The 26265-nt window shown below is 35.9% G+C and overlaps 2 protein-coding genes and 1 pseudogene across 2 annotated transcripts; 2 read left to right on the top strand and 1 right to left on the bottom strand.

Moving 5' to 3' along the window:
- The first annotated feature begins 18 nt into the window (after nucleotides 1–18).
- On the top strand, nucleotides 19–6794 carry LOC128242156 (uncharacterized; annotated as a pseudogene).
- On the bottom strand, nucleotides 6704–11663 carry LOC128242157 (uncharacterized). The gene is made up of 7 exons (XM_052959223.1): nucleotides 11351–11663; nucleotides 10780–10918; nucleotides 10123–10249; nucleotides 8899–9103; nucleotides 8501–8611; nucleotides 8188–8301; nucleotides 6704–7815 (listed from the first exon to the last, which is right to left on the bottom strand). Exons 2-7 carry the CDS (start codon nucleotides 10889–10891, stop codon nucleotides 7534–7536), a joined length of 951 nt encoding a protein of 316 aa, XP_052815183.1. The 5' UTR covers nucleotides 10892–10918; nucleotides 11351–11663; the 3' UTR covers nucleotides 6704–7533.
- Nucleotides 11664–15968: 4305 nt separating this feature from the next.
- On the top strand, nucleotides 15969–25579 carry LOC128245134 (3-hydroxyisobutyrate dehydrogenase, mitochondrial-like). Its single transcript, XM_052963381.1, has 9 exons — nucleotides 15969–16086; nucleotides 18263–18279; nucleotides 18571–18700; nucleotides 19072–19189; nucleotides 20043–20164; nucleotides 21003–21136; nucleotides 22201–22277; nucleotides 23035–23191; nucleotides 24133–25579. Exons 1-9 carry the CDS (start codon nucleotides 16005–16007, stop codon nucleotides 24292–24294), a joined length of 999 nt encoding a protein of 332 aa, XP_052819341.1. The 5' UTR covers nucleotides 15969–16004; the 3' UTR covers nucleotides 24295–25579.
- Nucleotides 25580–26265: the final 686 nt, after the last annotated feature.

Raw genomic sequence — 26265 nt, forward strand, 5'->3', positions numbered from 1 at the left:
ATCAAAACGACCATAATAATGGCGACTGTCATCCGAATAAAACGTCGGTGAGACGAAGATCCTTTACAAGCGCTGTATCTACAGACGAAAAAGAGGAAACATGATACAAACAGCACCGATGATACGCCTGTCACTGAAAACTCCAATGTCTTTAAGTTTGCCGGAACCGTTTCCAAAAAGGTACTTGATAAAAGTCCCTGAAAATGTGGGATTCATTGCGCAATCAAACATTAATTGAAAGTGGGCCAGTGCATGTTAGGGATATGTTAACTGGTCAATGTTAAACCAACTGCTAATGATGAACTCACTATTAAGTTAGGGGTTAAACATATTTTCTGGGCAAAAGTTCAATGAGCACTGGGTGATATAGTCCATATTAACAGCCGCTTCAGAGTCTTTGACGATATTGGATTTGGCGATTCTGTGCGTCCATATCCAACTTGTTGTTTTCCTAGCCAAGAATGACAGATCCCAGCACTAAGTATATTTAGCGGAATGATAATGGGCACCTGCTAGACAGTTTCAAAATGACCATGCTTTGTTGATGGTAGTCCAAATAATTGTACGTTGACGCATTTTTTTTAGATTTTTGATATGGCAAATCCTTCACGTACAAATTGTTTAGTATCAAAAGTGGATGGTTGTTCCGATCGGGATTCCAGGTTAAAGCATATAGCGTCTATAAAATATCATAAAAACAAGAAATATTACCAGATAATGTTATTTTATATTAGTTCCGTACACAAAAAATAAACATCCAACTTATAATTATGGCTTTTCTTCAATTCATTCTGTCAAAACACAACGGTATATACATGAAGGGCACCTGCAAGGCTTCAGGGCACGGTTTTAAATCGCTCGGAACATTTCGGCCATGGCCGAGATGTTACGATTGTATAACGAGGTCTATCTCGAAGCTTTGTCGGAGGAGGCCGAGTTATTACGATTGTATCGAGTTGTTCCCCTTCGCATAATTGTTGTCTGTGTCAGTCAACTTTCGTTTTAATGGAAAGGTAAACAACTTGTTTTAATGCATTAAATGCTTGTTTAGTGCAAAATAACATTTCACTTACATAGTAAAATATGAATATAACTCTTTATGCTCAATTTTAACAAAAATATGAATATAACTCTTTATGCTCAATTTTAACAATAAAATACTTTACTTAAACTAATTTCAATATTTTTAAAACACCCCCGTTTTTTGCACATTCCCGTTTAGACTTTAGGGATTGGAAGAATCCCGTATAACACGTCTATTATTTTAGACTATGTTGACGGATGTTGATCTGATTTAGTGTTAAAAATAATAAATGTTTACTTTTTATGTTTATATTTAACAGTGAAGTGTTAAGTATTGTGGTGTTACAGTTGAAGAATATATTTTACATTGGTATGGATCAGTTGACTTGCGGCGCTTAGGAAACAAAATGAATATCCAAATGTTAAAAAAAGTTTACTAAACGTGCATTATTGTGGCTATGGGTGATATGGCCCATCCCTTAAACTTAAACAGTGAAATGGCATGTTGTGAGTTCTTATTAGTCCAAGATTGTCACCCCTATGTTGCCTTATAATTTATTTCACCCAGAGTGGCAATAGATATAGCCCAGACTGAAAAATTTTCCCAGTTAAAAAATAAGACAGAGGTAACATTGAATAATGGGCGTGAAACAGAGAATCCTTGTCATCATTTGGAAATTTTTAGCTTGACTATTCGAAGAATAAGGAGAGCTATACTACTCACCCTGGCGTTGGTTGCGTCGGCGTCACGCCTTGGTTAAGGTTGTGCATGTAAGCACCATTGAGTCATTATCTCAAAAAATACTTCATTTATTGCATTGAAACTTTGGATATGTATTCCCAACTATCTAACCTACTTTTTGTTCTAAATTAATGAAGTTAGATAACACTTATTTGAATATAATCCAAATTTTGGGCCTTTATTATTTGACTTAGAAATTCTGGTTAAGGTTTTGCATGTAAGCACACATAGGTTAATAGCTCAGTAACTAATTGATGTATTGCATTGAGACTCAACCATCCAATATACTTAAACAACCAAGTAAGGTAACTCTAGTTTGCATTAAATTCAAATAATGGCCCATTATTATAAATAATCATTACACCGAAAAGCGGCGGAAAAGTGGAGCACGCTGTCTCTGTGACAGCTCTTGTATCAGAAATAGTTATGGAATCAATAACTGATCTGCTGATCTGGCCATAAGGTTCACTAAACTGGGCTAGTATGGGCTTTGAATCTTAGTTAATTGTCTGTGAATTAGACGATCTGGACTTAATGGATTTGACACTTACGTCTGTTAAGCGTAAATATGGTAAATTTCATAAAAATAATATTTTTTTCGAGTACTTGAGTAGTGATTTGAGCCTTAATTTACTGCAGGATAACATTATAATTTTACTTTTTGTTTTTAACAGGGCGACAGCATATCAAGGCCTGTAAAAGAGGCCATTAGAAAGGAAAAGTTGGAGAGAGAGTTTGGCCAACATCAGATTGACATTCTTGGTGAAGTCAGAAATGAACAAAGGCAACAAGCTAAGAAGGTAAAACATGCAGATAATAACAGTTGATCACTCTGTCTCTGTCTTATGGCTCTATTTATAAATGGAAGACTGTTTTCTTTTAGTACTTAGGATATGAAATATAGCAACCTTTTTCCCCATTTTATATCAACAATTTCCAATTTTATAAATATTGGTATACACATAAAAACACATGCTGCCATGAATCTGCCACAGGAATTTGACTCAGTGTTTGGTCTGAAATGATATATTAAAGTCTACTATAATCTAGTGTTACTGTACCATACAATTATATAATTATGACTTGAATCATTACTTAACTTAATTTTAACTTGCTTCTTGATGAGCAAATAGGCTTCCCCCAAACACAGAGCAATGAGTAAGATCTATGCAAAAGAATACAACTGTGTTAATATTGTTTTAAGTCAAATATGTTACTGTATTTATAAAACATACTTCATATGCGACCGGAGAATGAAGCCCATAAATATATTGTCTTATTTATATTACGATCTGATTGCTTTAGAAACATACCTACGGACTTTTAAGTACATTCAATAGATACTTTGAGTATATATATTTTTTTAAATCTTTGTCTATGTATTATTTTATTACCTGTGACATTGTTGCTTTTATGATCTAATAAACAGACTGTTATACTTTTGCAGTTCCAAAAAGAAAAAAAGATCTATATATATGCAATATTACCATTTTCTTGTTCTGTGTATTCCATAGAACTTGATTACTGTGGTAATGTTCTGTAAACCATTTGATATTTTTAGCTAGTCAAAGAAAAAGGTTGAGTTATTCATATTGCATTGATGTTGTCAATGAAGGTGGTGTAAAATTTGTTAATTTTAACCATAACCTCTCAAATAATTAAAAATTTTGACATGTATGAAACTTCGTGTAATATGGCTCGTTACACTGGCCCATAACTCATATAAGATGCAAATCTTGTATGCTCATTTTAGTTTTTTTTTTTCAGAGTGCTAAACAAAACAGATTTAAAGTCATTTCTAAGCAAAGAGCTGTTAATCTTGAACAGTTAGACAACCCAGAAGAAAATGAATCAGAAAATACCAACAATAATGCCTCTGCAGAGTCTGATAGTGCCAAGAAAGAAAAGAGAACAATTTGTGACCTGTGTGGAAAATCACTAGACAATGGAAGAAGAGTAGATTCTGTTGCCACAATTGGAGTAAACGATAGTGCTTGTACACAGTGTGGTTTAAGTGGAAACATTAATGGCCAGTCCAGCGCTACAGACTCACTTTCAAAATCAGACAAAGAATCGGGTTCACAATTAAAACCTGACAGTGGTTTGGGAAGCACTGTGAATGGCAAGGGTGGTGACAAGAGGGTGCGGTTCACAGAACAGGGCAAAGTGTTCAATCTTGTGGATGTTGTAGCAGATTCAGCGCAGAACAATGTCTCCAACCAGGTATACATCCAGGAGAATCATGCTTTAGTGATTATTAATTGTAAATCAATACTTACAACAATAAACAAAAAATATTAGGGACTAGTGACTACAAAAGTCTACATGTTTTTACTTGGTAAAATCCTTGTCATGCAAGTTATCACCTTTATTTTGTCAATGAAACTCTTGTAACTTCAATTTGTCTTCTTTATAAAAAAAAAGTGCTGTGTTCGAAAATCCTTAAGCAAATGAAGCAGTTTGCTCTAAAAGGAAAGATTAGTCACTAGTTTAAGTAATATTAAAACAGTTTTAAATATTGCTAGCAAGGGAATGTGTTTGTGTCCTAACAAACTGTATTTTTTTTCTGCATGTTCCAGATTGAAGGAGTGTCTTCAGACCAAATAACATGCAACTCCGAGCCCATGGTGAGGGAAATGGTCACAGAAAGGGGCCTGAATGACGAAGAATATGTTTACGACATATACTACACAAACAGCCGGGATTTTGACTTCCGGACGCTAGAACGGGATCTCACGTTCGAGGCTTTCAACGAGGAGCTCATGCACGAGGGTGACAGTGACTTTGAGGAGGAGCAGTTTGTGTACGGGGACGACGAGGATGAGAATGATGAGGGGAATTGGAGGAATGACTACCCAGACGAGGACCCGCGATACATAGAGAACGGCAACTACAACTACGATGATGGTATGTTACATGGTTTAAGCATTTGTAAAACTAGTAATAGAATTTCAGGACATCTTTTTTTATAGATGTGAATTATGAACTCTGCACTGACTTAGTGTTAAAATGCTGTTTTTGTAATAATATGAGAAAAAATATAAAATGATATATTACTCAAGATATCAAGGATATTACTTGAGTGTCTATAATTATGTGTGTTGTTTTTGCTGGCATTTAAAGCGTTGTCTCAGGGCAAACAAATACTGGTTTAGTTAGGTGTAGAAAACATTAACATTAACCCATCTGTAAACACTGTACATGTATTCCAGACTTGAATGAGTATGTAGCGTTTGAGTCTGAGACAGGAAACCAGCTTGCTGACTGGATGTCATGGAGGTGCAATATTGGTAAGGTCTTCTTGTGTTTTATGTTTTATTTCATTTATGTCACTATTGGTTGTACATCATTGTAACCTACAGGATAGAGTTACTATGTAGATCCTGGTTGTCTTAATTGTAAGGGTTCTCCTGTAGCAGTAAAACATGTACCAGTAGTTACCTGCTTTTTGTTGGACTCTGTTATTATCACATCATCGAAGACATGTTCTTTATATATTTAAATTTCTAATTCTGTTTACATGCTGTGCCCATGAGTTGACTTCATCTGTTAAAAATAATAAGGAACATGCAGTAAACTTTCATTTACAATAAGTGCGGAGAGAAAGTCATGGAGTTAATGTGCCTAAATTTTCATATTTCTTACTCACCATAAAAACATGGATGAAATCAGAATACAATTTCAATCATGAATATTGAGTTTGAGTATAAGGGATTCAGGCAGAGCAGGGTTATTGGGCTGATACCCCTGTTAAAATTGTTTTTAACCATGTTTTCACCGAAAGGGTCAAATATTGGTTTCCGCAAATAACTTAATTTAACATTGATGGATAGTGATGAAATTTTGTATGTATGTAGGTTATGTAAACAGCTAGCTTGGGATATCACTGTTATTAAAAATAGAAAAATGATTTTCAACCAATGATGGATAGTGATTAAACTTGTTGCATAGTTATCTTATGTGAAGAGCTAACTTTGGATTGTTTTTAAAGAGGGTGGGTTCAGGGTCAATGTCACTGTTGCTTAAAATATAAAATATAACTTTTACAAGAAATTAATTAGCCATAATTTCTAATTGCCCTTTAAAAAAATATGTTGTTTTTTGGCAAAGCATTGCTTCTGGTTATGTTATATAATCATTTCAAGGTTCTTCTTACTATTGTTAAAGCAAATGTCAAGCAAAAACCAAACTACAATTGTACGATAGTCTGAAATTGAAACCTCACAATCCTGACATCAGGATAAATCCTGAAATTTATCATCCTTAAAATTAAATGTCATTAGTGTTTATAAAAGATTTAGCATAGTTGGCTAATAGCATAAGTTTTTATTACAGATGGGAATGAGCTGTCAAGTGATGAAGGTGACATTGAGCCGTACAGTGAGCAGCCCAGATCACCTGACACATACTGCAACCACGTGCAGGAGGAGGTGGACACAGACACATGAACATGAATTGGACCTTGATATGGACTATCATGCTAGATATAGATCAGCCTTTGCTAAGTTTGACTGGCCTCGTATGGCTAGTATTGCTCTTTGTAAATCATCAATGGCGGTCTCTTTGCTTCTCGTAACACACGTGAAGTGCAGAATCATTGAATTGGACTTGTTCTAAATTATCGTCTGCTTCATCATTGATGTTGTGGTGTTTGTATCATTGACAGAATATGTATAGGTGCCAGCAAGGATAGTGCAATTATGTATAAACTGTTCTTGTTAAAAAATAGCATGCTAGTACATACCATATCCCCCAGGATTTCAATCCATCCCCTGGTCTTCCGGATCTTTCTTGAAACATCTTCTACTATGATTTATATTTCATTATCTGACTGAACTAATTAATGATGGCAGTAAGTGGGGGTTGCCATCACTGCTATGAGAGCTCTAGTTCTAAGATGTTGATTTTACAAACCCTGCATTAACTTTGACACAATAATGTCATACATGATTTATTCATGACTGTTTATCAACATTGAATCACAGATCAAAATATATCTAATAATAAAAAACGGTGTAAGCATAATTGTTGGAATGACATACAAATAAAAATATTGTAGCTTTTATGGAAGTATTGATAAAAACATAAAATCAACAAAACTTAATTTCTAACTTTATGTCCAGTTAACAACTAGAATAATAGTATAAATATATAACAAATACTTAATGTAAAACATTCTAAATAAATACATTGTAACACAGGTTTTACTAGTAACAGCCACTATTATATTGGTTATATTGTATCCTCAAAGTTTTTTAGAGTCTATGAGGAATAGGTGAAAAGTTTACAAGTAATAGTAAAGACATTAATCACATAATACCAACATGGCATTGGTTTTATGGATTGAACGCAATCAGTACAGGAATAAATATTAACTAAATGTCAAAAGGAATTTTCAAGTATTAAATACCTTTAATTATAAATGCTACATATTTATTGCTTTCAACCATCAAACCCATTTTGAGCATTGGTACGTTTGAAATACAATAATGTACAATATACTAAGAACAGACACTGCCTGTTGGTAAAATATGTATATTACACTCGCGGTTTAGACGGGGCGAAACCCTGTGCACGCCCCTCTTATATTGCTGAAGTTAAACTTTTATGTCCTTAGTTACGCTTCAAAAGTGCACACCCTCTAACGCCAAATCCAAATGTTGTTAATAGATGCTCCACAACATTGTCTATATCATCTATATACGTTTACGTGTTAATAAGCACAGTCATGCTGGTCAGTGGTATCTCCCCTTTATTGTCAACATCCCCTAAACGGGTGTTATCTGACCCTTGTATATGAGCCTTCCCGTGTTATGCATGAACACCGCAGGCCACACAGTCTGGTTCACGTACTCCCCCTGCTGCCCTCGGTACAGGTAGAAGAAATCTTGGTTAACCCGCTCGTTCTGCCGCTGCCAGTACAGCCGCATGCGGGGTTCGAGCGTCGTCATGAGCCAGACCAACTCCACCACCTTGTCAATGTAGCGCTTGAAGTCCCGCCGTAAATACCGGGGATCAATAATTGCTTGTAGTTTTGTATCCGTGAATAGCTGGAATAGTAACAATGTAATTTGAAGTTCTTTGAAAGGTTCATTAAACATGTCAGTTAAAACAGTAAATCAATTTTTACCATGAAGAGATGTATTATTAAAATTTCGACGTCGGAAAATAATTAGCTTTGTTTTTTTTGAGCATCCACTCTTAAAGCACTGATCATATGTGGTGAGCAAAATTATTACAGTGTCTAATATTATTCATGCCGAGTAATGTTTTGTTACACCAATGCGCATGATGCAACCCTACCAATGCGCCTGTGTAACGGTCTGCCCGTGCGCCCGGTACTGCAGGGCGACTCGTTTACCTGCACGACAGTAGTACTAACCTCTGCCCGACTGGCCTAATTCTAAGGGCGAGCCGCGTACCTGTATAACGGCGGATACGGACGCTTCCGCCCTTCCAGCCCGGTACTGCAGGGCGAACCGCTGGGCCTCCCGCATCCCGTCCGAGTAAACCTCTGAATTGTACTGCGTGTACGCCTTATATAGAGAGATAAAACAAATTGGCTTAAGTGACGTTTTTTATGCTTGTACATTCCATTTCTCGCGAAAATATTACATTAAACGTTAAGTTAATAGGTCTGTTGTTGATGTTGTTTTAAGTAATCGAGGCATAAATGTCGGAATTACCCAACGTTTGTTCATTGTGAACAGTGTTCTGCTGTGACGGGGTTGTTACCTGACTGATGTGGGCATTTCCGTTGAGTGGGTCGAGAACGACGTCCTCCATGGCCAGAACGAGCTTGTCCACCTGGTCCTCCGACAACTGCAGACACATGTCACACGCGTTCTGAAACAAAACATTAAATATGTTTCGTAACCAGCGGCGACCTCAGCTTGCTATTCGATTAGTGTTTTGTAAGTGAATTGAGGCGCCAATAATCTTTTTAGCAACGCTTAACATTTTGTTTTCAGATTGTGCTAAAATAAAATTAATCTCCATCTTTCACATACCAAGTTTTTAGTACGTTTTTACGTATTTCGCTGACTTTAAATACCATTCAGAACATACGAACGGAAACGTTCATCCGACTATCAAGCCTTTCGATTGGCGCTGAAAACAGATGCCAGACGTACCCTGATGACCCGCATGAGCGTGTACACGCACTCCAGTTCCCGCCAGTACATGGAGGCCCGCAGCTCACTGTACGCCGCTCGCCACTCGTGTTCGAACACGGCGTTAAACCGATCCGCCAACTCCAGCCGCCGCTCCGTGTCCACCTGATTCCTGTCCGTCTCAAGGCCTGGCGCCGGGGATACACGCAGACTCCCCTTGTTTAGCCTACATTCGTGGATAACAGGATAACATTGTGTATAACTAGTATGCATACGATGAACATTTACAAACAAATGACACATGTTATTTTTGCGTCTCTGCGTGTTGCTGCCGGCAGTGATGTTTTCTTCAGAAGTTATATGGGATTTTTTATGAAATATTTAAATGAGTTTTTCCATCGTTTGCTAACCCAAGTACTACACATTCCGTTACCCTATATACAACACTGTTGACAACGCTGTGACTAAAATGTAACCAATTGGACATCCGTGGGCATCCGACGATGAAATGGGTCATTCATGGGTATCCAACGTTAAATGGGTCATTCAGGGGTATCCAACGATAAAATGGGTCATTTATGGATATCCAACGGTAAAATGAGTCATTCATTGGCAACCTAAGATTAAATGGATCATTCATGGGTATCCGACGATGAAATCGGTCATTTATCGCTCGCATCTATGATAAAATGATTCATTCATGGGTATCCGACGATAAAACGGGTCATTCATGGGTATTCGACGATAAAATGGGTCATTCATGGGTATCCTCAGATAAAATGGGTAATTCATGGGTATCCTAAGATAAAATGGGTCATTTATGGGTATCCGACGATAAAATGGGTCATTCATGGGTATCCTAAGATAAAATGGGTCATTCATGGGTATCCGACGATAAAATGAGCCATTAATGGGTATCCGACGATAAAATGGTTCATCCATGGGTATCCGACGATAAAAGGGGTCATTCATGGGTATCCGACGGTAATAGGAGCCATTCATGGGTATCCGGCGATAAAATGGGTCATATATGGGTATAGGACGAAAAAATGGGTCATTCATTGGTATCCGGCGATAAAACCGGTCATTCATTTTATCCGACGATGAAATGGGTCATTCATAATTATAGGACGATAAAATGGTTCATTCATCGTATCCGACGATGAAATGCCACCGCGTGTTTATATTCGCGTTTTATCACATTACTTTAGTATACAACTTGATAATGGTTCCATTCTTACCGACCTTTCGTCCATGTTCCTGATTTTCTCGTCCTGGTGGCGGATGATGTCTCGCATGTTGTCCACTTCCGCCCGCCGCAAACTCACCATGTCCGTGGGTGACGGCTCCTTCTGCATTGTGGACATCAACTCTGGGGAAAAAGATCGATTTACTAAAGAAGTATATTATGGTGTGAATTTAATATGAAATCAAATGCAGTCAGAAGTCATGATTTAAATATTGATTTGTAATTTAATGTTATTTTTTGCCCATAGTTTATTGCATATTCTTAAAAGAAAATTAATGTTGCTTTTCTGATGACAGTGAATCATGAAAATTTATTTTAATAAGGCTTAAATATCATTTAACGTAAAGACTTATGATCAATGGAATATCGTACAAAAGAGTTGAACGAACGGTTAATAATGTTAGAGATGTTAGAAGCATGTGCGCATAACGAGTAGATACATTCGCATAGATTTAAACAAACGTCATACAGATTACCTTGAACACATACAAAACTTTTTTAAAGATATAAATGTGATAAAAATGATCTGCATATTTTAACCCTTTTCTTTTGTTGTCTCAGCAATTCATTAAACTTTGGTAGATACATTCGATTTTAATTTGGTATCGGAACAATTAACCTATAGTGAATGTTCACTGCTCTCAGCCGTGTACCTTCGAACTCCCTTATTGCGGCTGTGACCTCTCGCCTGTCCACAATAGAGCCGGCGAATGCGCGGGACAGAACGGCCATCACCCTGCTTCCGGGCTTATCCCCGGAATCCATACTTCCGGCCGCCTGTGACCACCAACCCTGCGTTAGAACATTACAAAGGTTTGGATGGAAGTAAATTAGTTTCGATAATACCTTTTGTGATAATACACTTATGTCTCGATGTTTTATAGTTATTAACCATGGTATACTACTGCTACTGTGCTGCAGCTGCTGCTGTTGCTGTTGCTAGTAGTGCTTTTATGTTTGCTGCTTGAACAAGAACAACAAACGAGAAATCCGATAATAAGATAATAAAAGTCATTAAACTAGATATAGATCTCATACATTTGCATTATCGAAGCTTAAAGGTTTGTGTCATGATTGCGTTCATTAGACGGAGTTTTTTTAAAGGACAGCAATAAAAGAGTGTTAACTTGCATTGCTTGTTTATAAACATGCATGTTTATGATATCAAAGTATATTAACGGTGACGCTATTATTTTAACAAATGAATTTAAAAAAAAAACTTACACTAAAAGTATTATCCTTTGCTCAAATTATACGAAATTCACATCATCCTCAACATCCAACATTTTGCTTGCGAGCTAGGCAGAAGTGATATTAAACAAATGTTACATATCTTTTCGTTTGTTCTTTGTCAGTTCTTCAATAATAATTGCTTTCCTTCGATATAAATTACTTCTGTTTGAAGTGTTCAAATTCCAAGGTCTCCAGCTTATAAATGTATATGTTCACAAATAACTTAAATTAATAGGTTTCGATTTTTTTACTACAGAGCTTTAAATCGAACAGTCTGCCGAATGTAAACATGAACCCGTCCGCATTTACGATCAATCACTTTATATTAAAGTAGCAACAGGAACGCCAAGTTTTACTATGATTCATGTTAAATTGCGTTATTCTATCGCCGATTAATTATTTATGCCACGTCCGTAAGTGTCAAATCACCGAAGTCTTATTGAATAGATTGATGTGATTTTTCAACCGCCTTTTTCATCAAATTTCAATCGATCGATGAATACAGCCAAACCCCGTTAGCTCGATTTCCTCGTTGTCTCGAACTGGATGTAAAGGACCGAGTTATTTCGAAGGAAAGTATTACTGCTTGGCTCGAATTTTTCGAGGCTCGATGCATTTTTATTTCAATAGAATAACTATTATACAATATATATATATTGCGCTTTTCTATTGAAATGAAAGTCCTTCGAACTCGAAGAATTCGAGCCAAGCAGTTATACCTTTACTGATCGATATACATTCCATGAGTGATTGACTGACTGAGTGAGTGAGTATGCAGATAATTGTATTATTAAATGTAACCATCAAATTCGTCTGCAAGTTGAAAATAATAAAAGCAGTACGTTTTTTTTTATCTTGGTACACAACCAAGCGTACATGCTAATTTGATGAAGAAGCTAATTTGTAATATCTTCAGTCAAGCGCAGATCTAGAAATCGCCAACCTTAATGTCGGATATGCATGTTTTTGTCACTTTTGTGATATTGGCCGGTTGTGATTGTAGGATGCAGACTAAAAAGTGTGCCCGGTGCTGGACACACGACCGAAATTCATTGTCGACTGTTTTTTCCCATTCCACTCCATCACATCAGTGACTTGCATCATGAAAAGATGAATAAAAATTGGCGGAGTTTATTGTTTTGGTATTGTTCAAAGTCCATAGGCGTTAAGGTGCTGGTCGATTTTACCTTGTCAGTAAATAACTTTAGATCCATCTAGCTTAGAAAACTACTCTAACATGGGGAAATAGTTCACGTGGTCCAAAGGTGGCCCCGAAAGACGACTGTTTCGTGATCGCAAGCACGGAAACAGCAATACTGGTGCGAGACGGACTAAGGATTTCTTTTAATCTCGTCTAGGCATCCCATACTCTCGATAAAAAGACATACATCCGAGGTTGTTTTAGAAAAAATGGCCGAGGAGTTCCGAATGTAAAAAGACTAGTTAACAAGGCATAAAAGTACTCGTTGTAATGCCCCCACAAGACGATTATTGCATGTTAGCAGGAATGGCAATTAAGAGCATACGAGAACGAAACAGATTTGGGATTGGTCAGTATTAATTTCGTCTACGCATCCCATATTTAAAAAAACAACAACACACACTCGTGTGACTGGGAAGCAAGTATCTCATTTGCATAGAGCAACCACATGAGCTCCCATAAGACGAGTGTTCAAGTGAGTTCAAAACTGACTTAAGATTGGTTTTATTCTCGTCGATGCAGTCTATTCTTTCGACAAAAGCACTCGATCGTTTGAACTAGAATGAATTACTAGATTGCATTTCGCAACCAAATGTGCCCCTTAAGGGCATTTGAAGTTCGCATAATTGTTACAGATGTCCGAACGCGAGACAGTCTTTGGCTAGTTAAACATCTTGGCATCCTGTACTCTCGAAAAAAAGAACAACATCGTTTGATCCAACTTGAAAGTGCTATATTTGCATAAAGCGACGAAACGTTCACATAAAGAAGACGATTTTTGCATTTTCGCACAATGGTTAATTCCATCCGAGTGCGAGACAGAAATGGGGCAGGTTTTAGTCTCGTCTAGGCATCCAGTATAGTCCATTAAAACACTCGTTTGGCTGGAATAAAAATACGTACCTTGCATTTAATTATCAAATTTGTCCTCGAACGACAATTTTTACATCTTTGCACACATGCCATTAGAGTGAGAGACAGACTTGGGACTAGTTAATTCTCGTTTAGACTCTCCAAACATTTAATTTAAACACTCGTTTGATCTAAGATGGAAGTAGTGCTCTACTTTTCTTTATATTTGAGACAGTCTATTTGCTCTAATTGATACCATACATTTAGTACGAGTGGCTTATGCTTGTTTAAAGAATTGGTAGTTTCTGTGTATAAGTGGAGCACAGAGAGTGCAAATTACTCGATTTTTTTTGTTCCAAAGATGTGCATTTGTGAAAGGTGATATTCACATTCTAATGCTTAATATAGTTCCTTTTAAACCTGCGATCCGGAAATATGTATACACATACTAAGTTTCATTAATTCGCATATATATAGTTGATTTTCATCACTTTACCTCGTTCTGAAGCCACTCCAATAGATTCCCTTTATTCCGAGTAACATTGTCATTGACCTTGGCCATGCTCACACAAAATGCAATCCCAAGATTTGTTTTCATATCAAATTTCATCACTTCAAATTATTACCAATTCAAGTTATTGTTGTTTCTTTCTTCTCACTAAATGAGACATTGACCTTGGCCTAACCAACACAAAGTCATATTATGGTACAACCTCACAATCATAAGCTTGCTAATACAATAAGTTTCATTACCATACATTGCCCCAATTATATTAATGTATTGAGGGTAAAAGTGTGGGTTTTTTTTTCATCTTTAGCAACAGTGAACTTAACCATGTCTCCATCAACTTCAAATTGAATCCAAAGGTATATCGCCACATGAACTTGCTATACACCAAGTCACCACTCCTTACTCAATTTACCGTGCTGATTTTTTTCTCTGTGATAAGAAACAGGGACATTGCCACCGCCCCAGAAATCACAGATGCAACCCCAAGGTACATCTTCACATAAACTGGCTATACACCAAGTTTCATATATATCGAAAAGTCGTAGCTATGTAATTGCTTTAATAACAGCGACCTTGAAAGCGACCCTACTGGCCACTGTCCATTTCTACTCGAACTTGCTATATAACAAGTTGTATTAAGGGTTTACATGTATATCGGAATGTTATTGTGTGATAGGATTAGCGCTTAAACCCTGAACTCAACAAATCACGGGTTTTTTTCAGTACTCTATAAGAACGCTTAAAGATAAATTATGGACGATTCAACCACCAAGAAATAAATCAAAATTCATCATGAAATATAATCCGTAAAATTGTCAAATAAAATAACAATCTGGGAGTTGAATAACTTTATAATTACGGCATTAAAGGCACGTGCACTACGAGCACTTCTTAGAATACATCACAATTTATATGTGCCCATCAATGCCGGTTGCGTTTGTATCAGTGGAAACTTGACATCCCATCTAAGGGTTAGGTGTTTAAAGAAGTTTTGTTAAGTATATTAATACAAAATATGGACAAACAATTATACGAAAGTATATCTTTAAGCATTGCGCTTGACCTATGTAACTGTGTTCACATTTAGTGGTCAGCACATTCCGAACTCGAAATGCTATCCGAACATATGTTTCGTAGAATTACTCAGTTTTTAAAATTTCACTCAAAATATAAATGTCGAGGTCAGCATGTATCATTCCTCAGTAAACTTAGAGGATACCGGTTGTTGTTTTTACACTAAGCCCACGGCCCCAACAGAATGGAGAAATCCCTTGTCCAGCAGGACGACTCTACCCCGTTTTGCGGCCGTAAAAACTACTCAAGTCAAGTCAAGTCAAGTCAAGTCAATTTTTATTTATTGTCGGGTACTATCATCAACAGTTTAACATAAGCTATGAATAGCTTTTGACCGACATAATAAAAAAGCATAATTTATGTAACTAATATATCACACACATCAGTGCATGCAAATAATAATATTCAGTACAGCATGTACACTTGAAACAAATAAATAATTCTTATAATGAAATCACAAAAACATATTTGGCAGTTGTTAGACATTAGGCTATATATAAAATGTAGGTAAATTAGCATAATTTAAAGCATAAGTTAATCGAAAATACTAATCACAAGGTAATACGACAATGCATTTAGCATGGGAAATAAAACAAAAGAAGTCACAATTAATTAACATTATTTAAATCAAAGACACATTGACAGAGACCAGCTGCCTGGGCAGTCTAAGCTCGCTAGGTCCCATCCAACATATCTTTGATTAAGACATTTTACAGCATGATATATGACAGCATTCTTATATATATCCGATCGGAGTAAAAACATTGTATATCAACAATATTTGTTAAAAATGAAACACTCAGCAAAATAAAAACATTTCTGCATTTGTTATATCTGGATATTTCAATAGATAATGAAATTTATCTCATAATTAGTTACTCTGACATAGATGACCAATTCTAAATTCTCTTAAGTAGGTGTGATGTAGCCTGCAAGTTTAATCGATTAATAAGAATGGTTTCCTGTTGAAATTGAAAAAGGACGAAAAAGGGTACCACTCACCCAAAATGGCAGCACAAGCAACGAAAGTTTTGCAGTCCGGTTGCAACAAGGTTTTTGCATTTAATATACAACAGAGAAAATTTTCTGGTATTACATTTGTTAGCATTTTATTCTATCTTTCATTTTGTATAGGAAGGTTTGCTTGACAATTTAAAGCTCGCACGTATGCACAAATAATTTCGTGTCCTTGAACAGAACTTTGTGTTTGACAGCTTGTAAGTTGTAAACAAAGATACAAGTCAATCAGGAATACAACAGAATATATATGCGTTAATAACGTTCCTCAAAGATATCTCTCAGTCATAAGATTATTCAAAGCGTCAACATACTGGTTCTCGCTTGAGAAGAGTTTTAGTAAATTCAAGACTTAAATTGTTAACTTTGTTTAAGACCTTTTTTTCAGATCACTCAATTAAACTGTATTAAAATTAAGCCTTTTTAAGCCAAAATTCGAACAGTTTTTAAATATCAGGTCTCTGTTTTTTTAAATGTACTGTCACAAGTGCGTATGGTTCAAGTGTCCAATGGCTTTTGCACCAGTGAATTGTAACCACGGCCCCCCCCCCCTCCCTTCGCAGGTCCAGGGATAAACCGGGGAAATGGGCCATGTTTTTACCATGCCGAGTAAATGCGTTGGTTTTGTTTTTGCGCCAAATATAGCGTGAGTGGGTTTTACCTGGAGGCCCAGGAGTGCGGGGGCATTTGGCAGGGGTTTCACCAGCAATTTGTCTCCACATGGCGGGGATTTTGCCAGGGCTTGGCTGGACCGATGTCAGCGTCCCAGCTATTCCCTGGACCTTGGGGAACCTTGGTTACAATTGACTGGTGCATCACTCTACAATGTGTAGTCTAAAATACATGTAATAGACGTTTGATACAGGATTCTTCTGGAGTTGCCATGTAAAAAAACAATCGTAAAAAATCCATCCACATACAATTATTTGGACTATACCATGTGAAGCCCATTCCAAACACTTAATACAGACTTCATTAACTTAGGCAAAAAAAAATACCTGTGTTTCCGGTTACATGCCACAAAAAAAAGGGTTGGTAGGTCGTTTTGTTGTTGTTTTTCAATTACAGGATCATGCAATTATCTATCTAAGTTTTTCATAATTGAGAAAAATTCAGAAAAAAACAGCATTTTTAAAAGTCTGAAATCAAAATCTTTTCTTCAACTTATTAGCCCATAGTGGACATGGAACTCACTTTGTCTTTTAACGGAGCTCAGGTAGTGACAGGGTGAAATCTTCACCGAAAGTTCCATGCTGTTGAGAAAAGATCTCAGGCATTTTAAAATTATGGCTGCAAAATGTGGACATTTTATGACATCCACTGACAGTATTGATGCTGCCATTTTGTTTTCCTGTTGACAAAGCATCTCTGTAATACAGATCAGGAATGAGTTTTTATTCTCTGTATTGCATAGGACCTGGGACCATAGACACCGAAACAACAAAAATAAGGACAATGTATTTATTTTTTTAATTTTTACCTTTTTCCTAAAAAAAGATTAGGGTTGGTGAGGAAAAAAAATGGTTGGTCGGATTACTGGAAACACAGATATTTTTTTGTTTGGCTTTAAGTGATCAGATCACTCAAGCTGAGTATTCAGTGGACTTAAACTGACTTATCAATGATAATACAAGATAACACGTGATTAATATACTGGGAAAATGGGGCTTTAATCCTTTAAGCTGATTTCATAATAGAATTAATAGTGTTGTCAATGCATAGTAGTTTCATAGGGGTTCATTCTTTGTTAAATTTATAATATAGTACAACACAAGTTGGCATTGGTTCCACCTTTTATAAGTTTGACAATGTAACAGTAGCAATACTCTTCCTCTTTCAAGGGTTTTTACAGCCAAAATTTGGAAAAGGCTTGGCACTTTTTTGTGTTGACACTTCTTGTTGAAATTTATAGTAAAACACATAAATGCTTCAAGTTCAAATATAAAAAAAAAGAATAGAAGAATGACATACAATTAAAAATAAACACATCTATGACATCAGCACAAACAATGATCCCATTATTTTTCTCGGTGTTTTGTTACAATTTTTGGGAAGAAAATGTCTTATAAAGTGGAGAAAATGTACATATTTTTCAACTGGGAAGTAGCCAAATATAAGCCCTTGCTAAAGTAGGTGTAAAAAGCCCTGATGTTGATAAAATATTGTTATAGAAATGTGAAGAGACAGAGACATGTATGTCAAACAACTGTAAATTGCTTATGATATGATGCCAAATTTTATATTTCAGCTTCATCCACAAAGATGGTAAGCCATCATTCAAATTTCTTTTTGCAATTTCTTTTTGCATCATTCAAATTTCTTTTTGCAATTCAATAGCATTATTACTACATACCGGGACATTGGGCAAGGAATAAATTTTACAGTTTATGCTTTAAACACTTAACATAGAATTAAGGAAAGTTTTAAATAACAATGTTCACATTTTCTTTTCATGCACAATTAATAAAAAACAACAACTGAATTTTCAGATTGTCATGAAATGTTATTCATCACTGAAGCTCATACCATGTTTATTATTTTTTGTGTCGGATGCAGGCTGCTAAAGTTGGGTTTATCGGGTTGGGGAACATGGGCGGTCATATGGCCAAAAATCTGCTCAAGAAAGGCTACCCTCTCGTCGTGTATGATGTCTCCAAAGATAATCTGAATACTCTCAAAGAAGCAGGTTTGATTTTACTTACGTAAATAATAAAACTTAGATATTGATGTTATGCAGATTTGAAATACTTCACTACATGTATCTTTCATATCATTTAACTGACACACAAAATATTTGTTAAGCTTCTTGCAACCTGTTTTCATATCTAGGGTAATGGAAATGTTAATTATATTGTACCATATTTAAATATCCAAGGTTTTTCCCCAAGTGCGAAGGTTGCTAATTCCCCAGCAGAGGTGCCATCCAGGCCAACAAAGGTGTCAAACATTCAGGATAATATATTATCTCAAGTTTGTCAAGGTTGTTAGTTACCTAGCATGATGAAGGTGTCCGGGATGATAAACGTGTAGAATTCAATACCCTATGTTTTTCCACAGGTGCCGAGGTTGCTGGTTCCCCGGCAGAGGTGGCGTCTGGGGTAACAAAGGTAGTAAGCATGCTCCCAGAAAGCTCCCATGTCAAGCAGGTGTACACAGCGGAGAATGGTGTGTTCAGGTATAATAATACATTCCCTCAAACATCTGTCTGCGTTTGTTCTTATTATGTCTCCCACTCACTAGAAGAGAGACATAATGTTTTTGTCAGTATTTTTATTATTTATCTTTAAACAATTTTTTGTTTGGGGCTTGAAAACTACTTGGATGATTTGAACTTCCAATTTAAATAGACGATAATGTGAAAATATGCACCTTGTAAGAATGATATCTCTTGTGTCCTTTGTTGCAAAGTTATCTCCCTTTGTTCTTTTTTAGTTGCAAAATTGCCCAAGGCATTACTCAGAATTTTTTCTAAGGAATTGGCTAAAACTTTAAACATTTGGAGATGTGCATAGAGCAATATATGATCTCATTATTGCAGAGTTATCTCCCCTTGTTTTTTTTATTTTTTTGTTAAAATGAAGTATTTTCAGAAATGTCACTCTGTAAAGAACCATAAAAATTTCAGTGAAGATCTTTGATAGATGACAATGCAAAGTGCAACAATTATAACCCTTAGACTTAGTTATTTATGACAGAGTAATCTCCCCTGGTACTTTTAATTTCTGAAGGAATTGAATGAAACTCCCAACATTGATGGATTGCAATGTGAAGTTGTGCACCTTAACACTTTAGTCTGCCTGAATGCCACCTCTCCTGGGGAACAAGTAAACTTTGATCTTGGGGGGAAAAAGTATTTCTAACATCATACCATTTAAATGTGCAAACTGAACAAAAAAAATTACTTGTGGATGACTTTTCTGAGTTTTATACAATTGGCTGCAGGGTACTTTTTGACATAGGGAACATAACATACATGACATACTGTTATGTGTAACATGTATGTGTGATATATACCATATGTGCTACAGCACTGTGAAGAGTGGAAGCCTGCTGATGGACTGCAGCACAATTGACCCATCCGTGTCCCAGGTCATGGCCAGCCTGGCTGCAGAGAAGGGTGTCACCTTTGTGGATGCCCCAGTGTCTGGAGGTAGGAAGTACATGCAGGGTTCCACAATTCAGCTGGTTTGTGGGTATTTGTTTTCATTAAAAGTTGAGTTATAGCCATTGTTATCATTGTGGAAAAAAAATGGATAGTTGGCCGTGACTTGAAAATTTAAACAGGAAACTTGGAAGACATGTTGGCTTAGAATTGCCATATAGGAAGTAAAGTCCATAGCTCTGTCTTAAGTGTTTCTCAAGTTAATCCCTTTTATCCTAACATCCGATTAGTTTAAGCATTCCTTTGGAATGGTCTTGTTCTTATGCAAGTGAGCAAAAGGTGTCTGGTGAAATGTTTTCCCTCTTTTTAAGTTTTGGAAAAATCTTTGTCATGCTCTTTGTCCTTGCAGATCTTCATTTATATTATGGTCCGAGTAATAAGGGGGATAAGTCTGAGATGATTCGATATGTATTTTGTGATCTACACATGCACTGGCGTTTCATAATGATATAGAACAATGGTTTATGGAAATTTCTCCTTGATTATTAAATATTTTACAATGAAATCTAGAAGTTTTTATTTTGGTTTGCAAAATCAATTGTACTAACAGATTTTTTCATAATGAACTTAAAATTCTGATTTCAAGCAAAAGATTGATTTTGATGAGGCATGGAAAAACACTGTAAGAACAAAATCAATGAAAACTTTCAGAATTATTTTTACGGAAAAATGGTCAAATTTCATATCTCAGATAATCTGAAAGACATAGTTCGGTTATGAAGATTTTATTTTTTATATTAAGCTTAGATTCTCAAAAATGTCAAGGTATTGTCCTATCTTTGATGTCTTCATCGGCATAATAGTGTTATCTCTAACTCCCATCCAGGAGTGAATGCAGCGAGGGATGGTATTCTGACGTTCATGGTCGGGGGACCAGAGGATGGGTATGAGGCTGCTAGCGAGTACCTAAGCTGTATGGGCAAGAATGTTGTACACTGCGGGGCCGTCGGTACTGGACAGGTGAGTGGTAAATACCTAGAGACCTTTTTTATTGTTGAAGCAGTAATTTGTGGATACACACAATATTCATGTACATTTTCATTTAATAAAACAGTAAAAGCAGTTTTAAAATAAAGGTAAATTTCATGATTTTTGTTTAATCTTTTTATTGTTAAGTTTCAAACATAGGAATTGTAAAGTGGAAGTAAGGTTTTGCTAATGATTTGAAAGAAAGAACCACTAGGCAGTTGCCTAATTCTGGACTCTTTTTAAGGTTTATTTTAGAATTCTAAACTAGTTGATAATTTACAAGCATGAAACTTTCACCCAATAATTTTTGGGTTCTTATTTTATAACCTTACATAGTAAAAACAAGTAAGAAAGGAGATTTTATACTTAACTTAGCCACTTAAATTGAATAACAGCGGCTATTTTAACGCATTGGAGAGCCTAAATATTCGAACTTTTAATCAGTTATTTTTTACTAAAAAATGTATTAAGCACAAACAAAATGACCAAAAATCATTTAAACAAAATAGTAAAACTTTGCTCCTGCAAGCATTTTTGTCATTGATACAAGTTATAACAGTTACCCATCACTATGAACCACAGTACACGGGCTAGGGAACCTGTTACAGGGTATGTCTGCAAAATGAAGCCTCACCAGTTTTTCACAAATAACTCCAATACTGAGTATTTTTAAAAGAAATTTCATACAAAAATGTTAAGCCATTGTTCTTAAAATATGTATGATGCAAGCATTTCAAATTAAGTACTGCTTATGTTGTTAACAGATAAAATCCTGATATAATCAGTCAATTTTAAAAGATGTGAGAAACATGGGTGATTTGATGGTGATAATGAAAATGAATGTTCCTATGATACTTTTGTTTTGAATTTTGTATAGTAATTACTTTTTATTAAATTTCCGATGTTTGAGGTAAATTCAGAATTAAGCAACAGCCCAGTAGTGTACCTCATTTGATAGAATTCAGTTTGTTTTTATGATCAACTCGGATCAGCTACCATCTTATCGTATATCGTACTGGTATCAATTGTAATACACTTTTTCCCAATCATTTCAGGCTGCCAAGATTTGTAACAACATGCTGCTGGGTATTTCCATGATTGGAGTCTCGGAGACAATGAATCTCGGAATCAAGTAAATATTATTTCGTATGCAGGGTTGTAGCTGGACCGCTTGTAATGATACACAGTACAGTCTCGGAATCAAGTAAATATTATTTCGTATGCAGGGTTGTAGCTGGACCGCTTGTAATGATACAGAGTACAGTATCTAACCCTCTTTGTCTTCCAACATTTTGAAACCAGTTTTGCGATTATAGCAATAATTTTTGTTGACCTTTTCAACTCTCGATATGGACATGCGTATATTCTTATAGCTAGCTGACATTTGTGTGTTCAGCATTGAGGTCATGCAGAATTGCTTTGGTTGTTAGAAATGAGAGTGAATAATGATTTGGGCATATGAGAATTACAGTCATACTTATTTTGTGTATCTTTCGAAGGGGAAAACTTCAGGTAGGGGATAACATCATAAGGGTAAGGGAAGGTGTCATCATCAGCTTGTTTGTGTACGAGTCATTTTGCAGTGTTCTACATTAGCCATAAGTAAAAAAAATTCAAGATATTTATTTAGCTTGTACCACTGTTGCCTGAGACAATATGCATATGTACAGCAAGGCCCATTTCTCTGTCTTTAATGATTGTTGAGTTATGTTCCCTTTCATTTTTTCAGGTTTTGGTTCTGTTGTTGTACTTGCAGGTCTTCAGTCTTTTTATACAAATAACAACATTTTAATTGTTACATGTATTTCACTATTAGTTAACACTGTCAGTTGCATAAACGTTCACCATCATCAACCGTATAATCAAGCCATGACATTGCCTTGTTACAGATTGGGCCTAGACCCCAAGATGTTGGCTAAGATTCTAAATATGAGTTCTGGCCGATGCTGGTCATCGGAGGTATACAACCCCTGCCCCGGGGTCCTGGACGGTGTCCCATCATCAAATAACTACAAGGGGGGCTTCGGTGCTGCCCTTATGACTAAGGTGAGGCATAGTCTCAAACTTTGGTATTGTATTAAATCCTATTTAATTATTCAACTTAACATTTCTTTGCTGTTTTAAGTTCTAACATTTCTCGTTGACCAAATCCTATTAAAAAGCAAACAAACTTGTGCTGCAATTCTTTAGACAGGATTTGATTTTATAAAAGTATAAACCCAAATTATCATTTACATATTGTTTGTCATCTGAGAAGCATGGCAGAAATGTAGGGATCACTTTGTCTGGCATCATGATCAGCATAACACTTCATTTCCGAAGGAGGTTGCCCCCTGTTGGTTTTGGGGTCAGTTAGTCAAAGGTCAAGAGTCGTAGCGACATTTACTGCAACAATGGTTTCTGATTGTTTCTGATCAAATGTTGGTGTTAGACTTGTTGTAGAGTCCACAAGGTTTGTATGCACATTGGCAGTGGTCAGTAGATGACCCCTCTTGGTTTTGTGGTCAGTTTATCAAAAGTCAAGATTTTGGTGACCATCACTTAGAAAGCGATTTTTCTTAGTATACCAAAGATGCATGATCTTACAGTTCTTAAACTTAAGTAAGATTACTGATCATAACTAGGGGCCCGTTTCAATACTCTTATATCTATCACCAAGCTGGACAAGCAGCTTCCCCCACAACACAAGACCACACTCTCATCAAACATCATGCCAACAAGAATGACTTAATAAGTTAATATAACTATCTTTATGTTCATTCTAAAAATAATAAACTAAAGCTGGAGTGACTTTTATATGAAAATTGTTTCTACTATTGATGTTTAGGTCAGCACGTTCAAGGTTAACTTCGTAGTGACACCTTTAACATCCAAATTGGAGAATTCTAGTTAACTATTAGTTAATTAATATTGTTTGGCTGCATAAATGACAAACAAGAGTTCATGTTCTTTCAAAATGTACTAGAATACTTTATTATTACACCCAGGATCTAGGCCTTGCCCAGAGTGCATCTACCTCCACTAAATCTCCAACGCCCCTGGGCTCCATGGCCCATCAGATGTACCGCATCATGACAAACCACGGCTATGGGGAAAAGGACTTCTCCTCTGTATTTAAGTTCCTGCAGGAACAGGAGGGAAAAAAATAGGCCAAACATCTGGGACAGAACAATATACATAGGCATCCTGGAACCTTATACATCTTACATGAATATTTTGGATATAATATTTACTTGTTTTTAAGAGTGATATTATGTTTATGATTTTAATTGTAATTGCCAATGAGTGCTTAACATTGTTATTGCGCTTGTTTAGCACAGCATTTAAGAATTCATTTTCAAGTTTTATACAATTATACATGTAATAAGAATTATTAAAAGAGGCATTGATCATACTTTTTTTGGAAAATTATGTTTAACGGCAACACATCAAACATAATTTGATAACAAAATGTTTTTGTTTTTTTATTATCAATTTTTATTTCTGGAACACTTTACAGGTATATTGAATTAAGTGTATATTTTTAAAACTGTCTAACATTGTAAGCAAAGTTATACTATAAGTAACCAAAAAAAACACAGTTGGTTAAACTAGAAAAATTAATTGTAAAGATACAAAATATTTCCTTTAAGTCCTTTAATTTCTCATTAATATTATGAAATAATGCAGCTACAATGCTACCTTTTGTACCCAGAGGTTGAAACCCATAATACTCACTGCCTGGTGTTAGTGTCTTATTAAGAGTGCAATGTGGATTTGTTTTGATTCTTTGTGTGATTTTCACTAATATGCAAAAAGCTGGTTTCTTTGTGTACAGCCAACTTCGAAAATGGTTCCAATCATATGAAGACAGTCAAATGTATATTGAGAGATCAGCACAGACTGACGTAACTCATATTTCTGCATGGAGTTACGACCCTTAAGGGCTGAACGCTAAATATTTCCTACTTTCCATGTCATTTTATACAAACCATTCTAATGTGTGTGATATCTGGTTAGATAATGTTTTGGTATGTCCGTTTTGGATGTGCGGATATGAAAAGCTAAATATTTTTTTTGAAATGCCAAGATTTTGATTACATTGACAAATAGTTAATTTACCATAACCAAAAGTTACATGTATTCAAATTCTATTGTCAGATAAAATATTTTCTCTTTTCATTTGGTTGTTTAATAGATATTAAAGACATTATATGAAATTTGATCAACATCAGTCTCAAAATTATTTTATATTCATTTATTTACAAAATTACAATGTATTTTCAAAGGTTGTTGTACAATGTTTTAGCATTTGCTTGATAGATGCTGTAATTTACATCTGTGAAATTAAGGGTATACCATGCAAATATGTTACACGATTTATTATATCTTTCTCATTTTAATTTGAAATGGTATTAAAGATAACTGTACAATTATATGAATAAACATGACAAAGACAAAGATTGTTCAAATCTTGCGAGAACCTGCCATGAATGTTCATGTACTTATTCCCAACATTGCTGAAGAGGTAAACTATAATGTGGATGCACTCATTTCCAATGCTGCTGAAGAGGCAAGCTATAATGTGGATGCACTTATTTCCAACATTGCTGAAGAGGCCAACTATAATGTGGATGCACTCATTTCCAACCCTGCCGAAGAGGCAAGCTATTTTGTTGATGCACTCATTTACAACACTGTTGAAGAGGCCAACTATAATGTGGATGCACTCATTTCCAATGCTGCTGAAGAGGCAAGCTATAATATGGATGCACTTATTTCCAACATTGCTGAAGAGGCCAACTATAATGTGGATGCACTCATTTCCAACCCTGCCGAAGAGGCAAGCTATTTTGTTGATGCACTCATTTACAACACTGCTGAAGAGGCCAATTATAATGTGGATCACTCATTTCCAATGCTGCTGAAGAGGCAAGCTATAATGTGGATGCACTTATTTCCAACATTGCTGAAGAGGCCAACTATAATGTGGATGCACTCATTTCCAACCCTGCCGAAGAGGCAAGCTATTTTGTTGATGCACTCATTTACAACACTGCTGAAGAGGCCAACTATAAAGTGGATGCACTCATTTCCAATCCTACTGAAGAGGCAAGCTATAATGTGGATGCACTTATTTC

This window comes from Mya arenaria, chromosome 8 (genome assembly GCF_026914265.1).
Source record: "Mya arenaria isolate MELC-2E11 chromosome 8, ASM2691426v1".
Lineage (NCBI taxonomy): Eukaryota > Metazoa > Mollusca > Bivalvia > Myida > Myidae > Mya > Mya arenaria.

What these genes read in the sequence shown, in the direction of transcription:
- LOC128242157 (XM_052959223.1), bottom strand. Translation starts at nt 10,891, where the DNA reads ATGGATTCCGGGGATAAGCCCGGAAGCAGGGTGATGGCCGTTCTGTCC. An exon ending in CGCAATAAGGGAGTTCGAAG is followed by an intron (nt 10,250 to 10,779) that starts GTACACGGCTGA and finishes CTTTTTCCCCAG; the next exon opens with AGTTGATGTCCACAATGCAG. An exon ending in CCGTATCCGCCGTTATACAG is followed by an intron (nt 7,816 to 8,187) that starts GTACGCGGCTCG and finishes TTACTATTCCAG; the next exon opens with CTATTCACGGATACAAAACT.
- LOC128245134 (XM_052963381.1), top strand. Translation starts at nt 16,005, where the DNA reads ATGGCAGCACAAGCAACGAAAGTTTTGCAGTCCGGTTGCAACAAGGTT. An exon ending in GAATACTCTCAAAGAAGCAG is followed by an intron (nt 18,701 to 19,071) that starts GTTTGATTTTAC and finishes GTTTTTCCACAG; the next exon opens with GTGCCGAGGTTGCTGGTTCC. An exon ending in GGATGCCCCAGTGTCTGGAG is followed by an intron (nt 20,165 to 21,002) that starts GTAGGAAGTACA and finishes ACTCCCATCCAG; the next exon opens with GAGTGAATGCAGCGAGGGAT.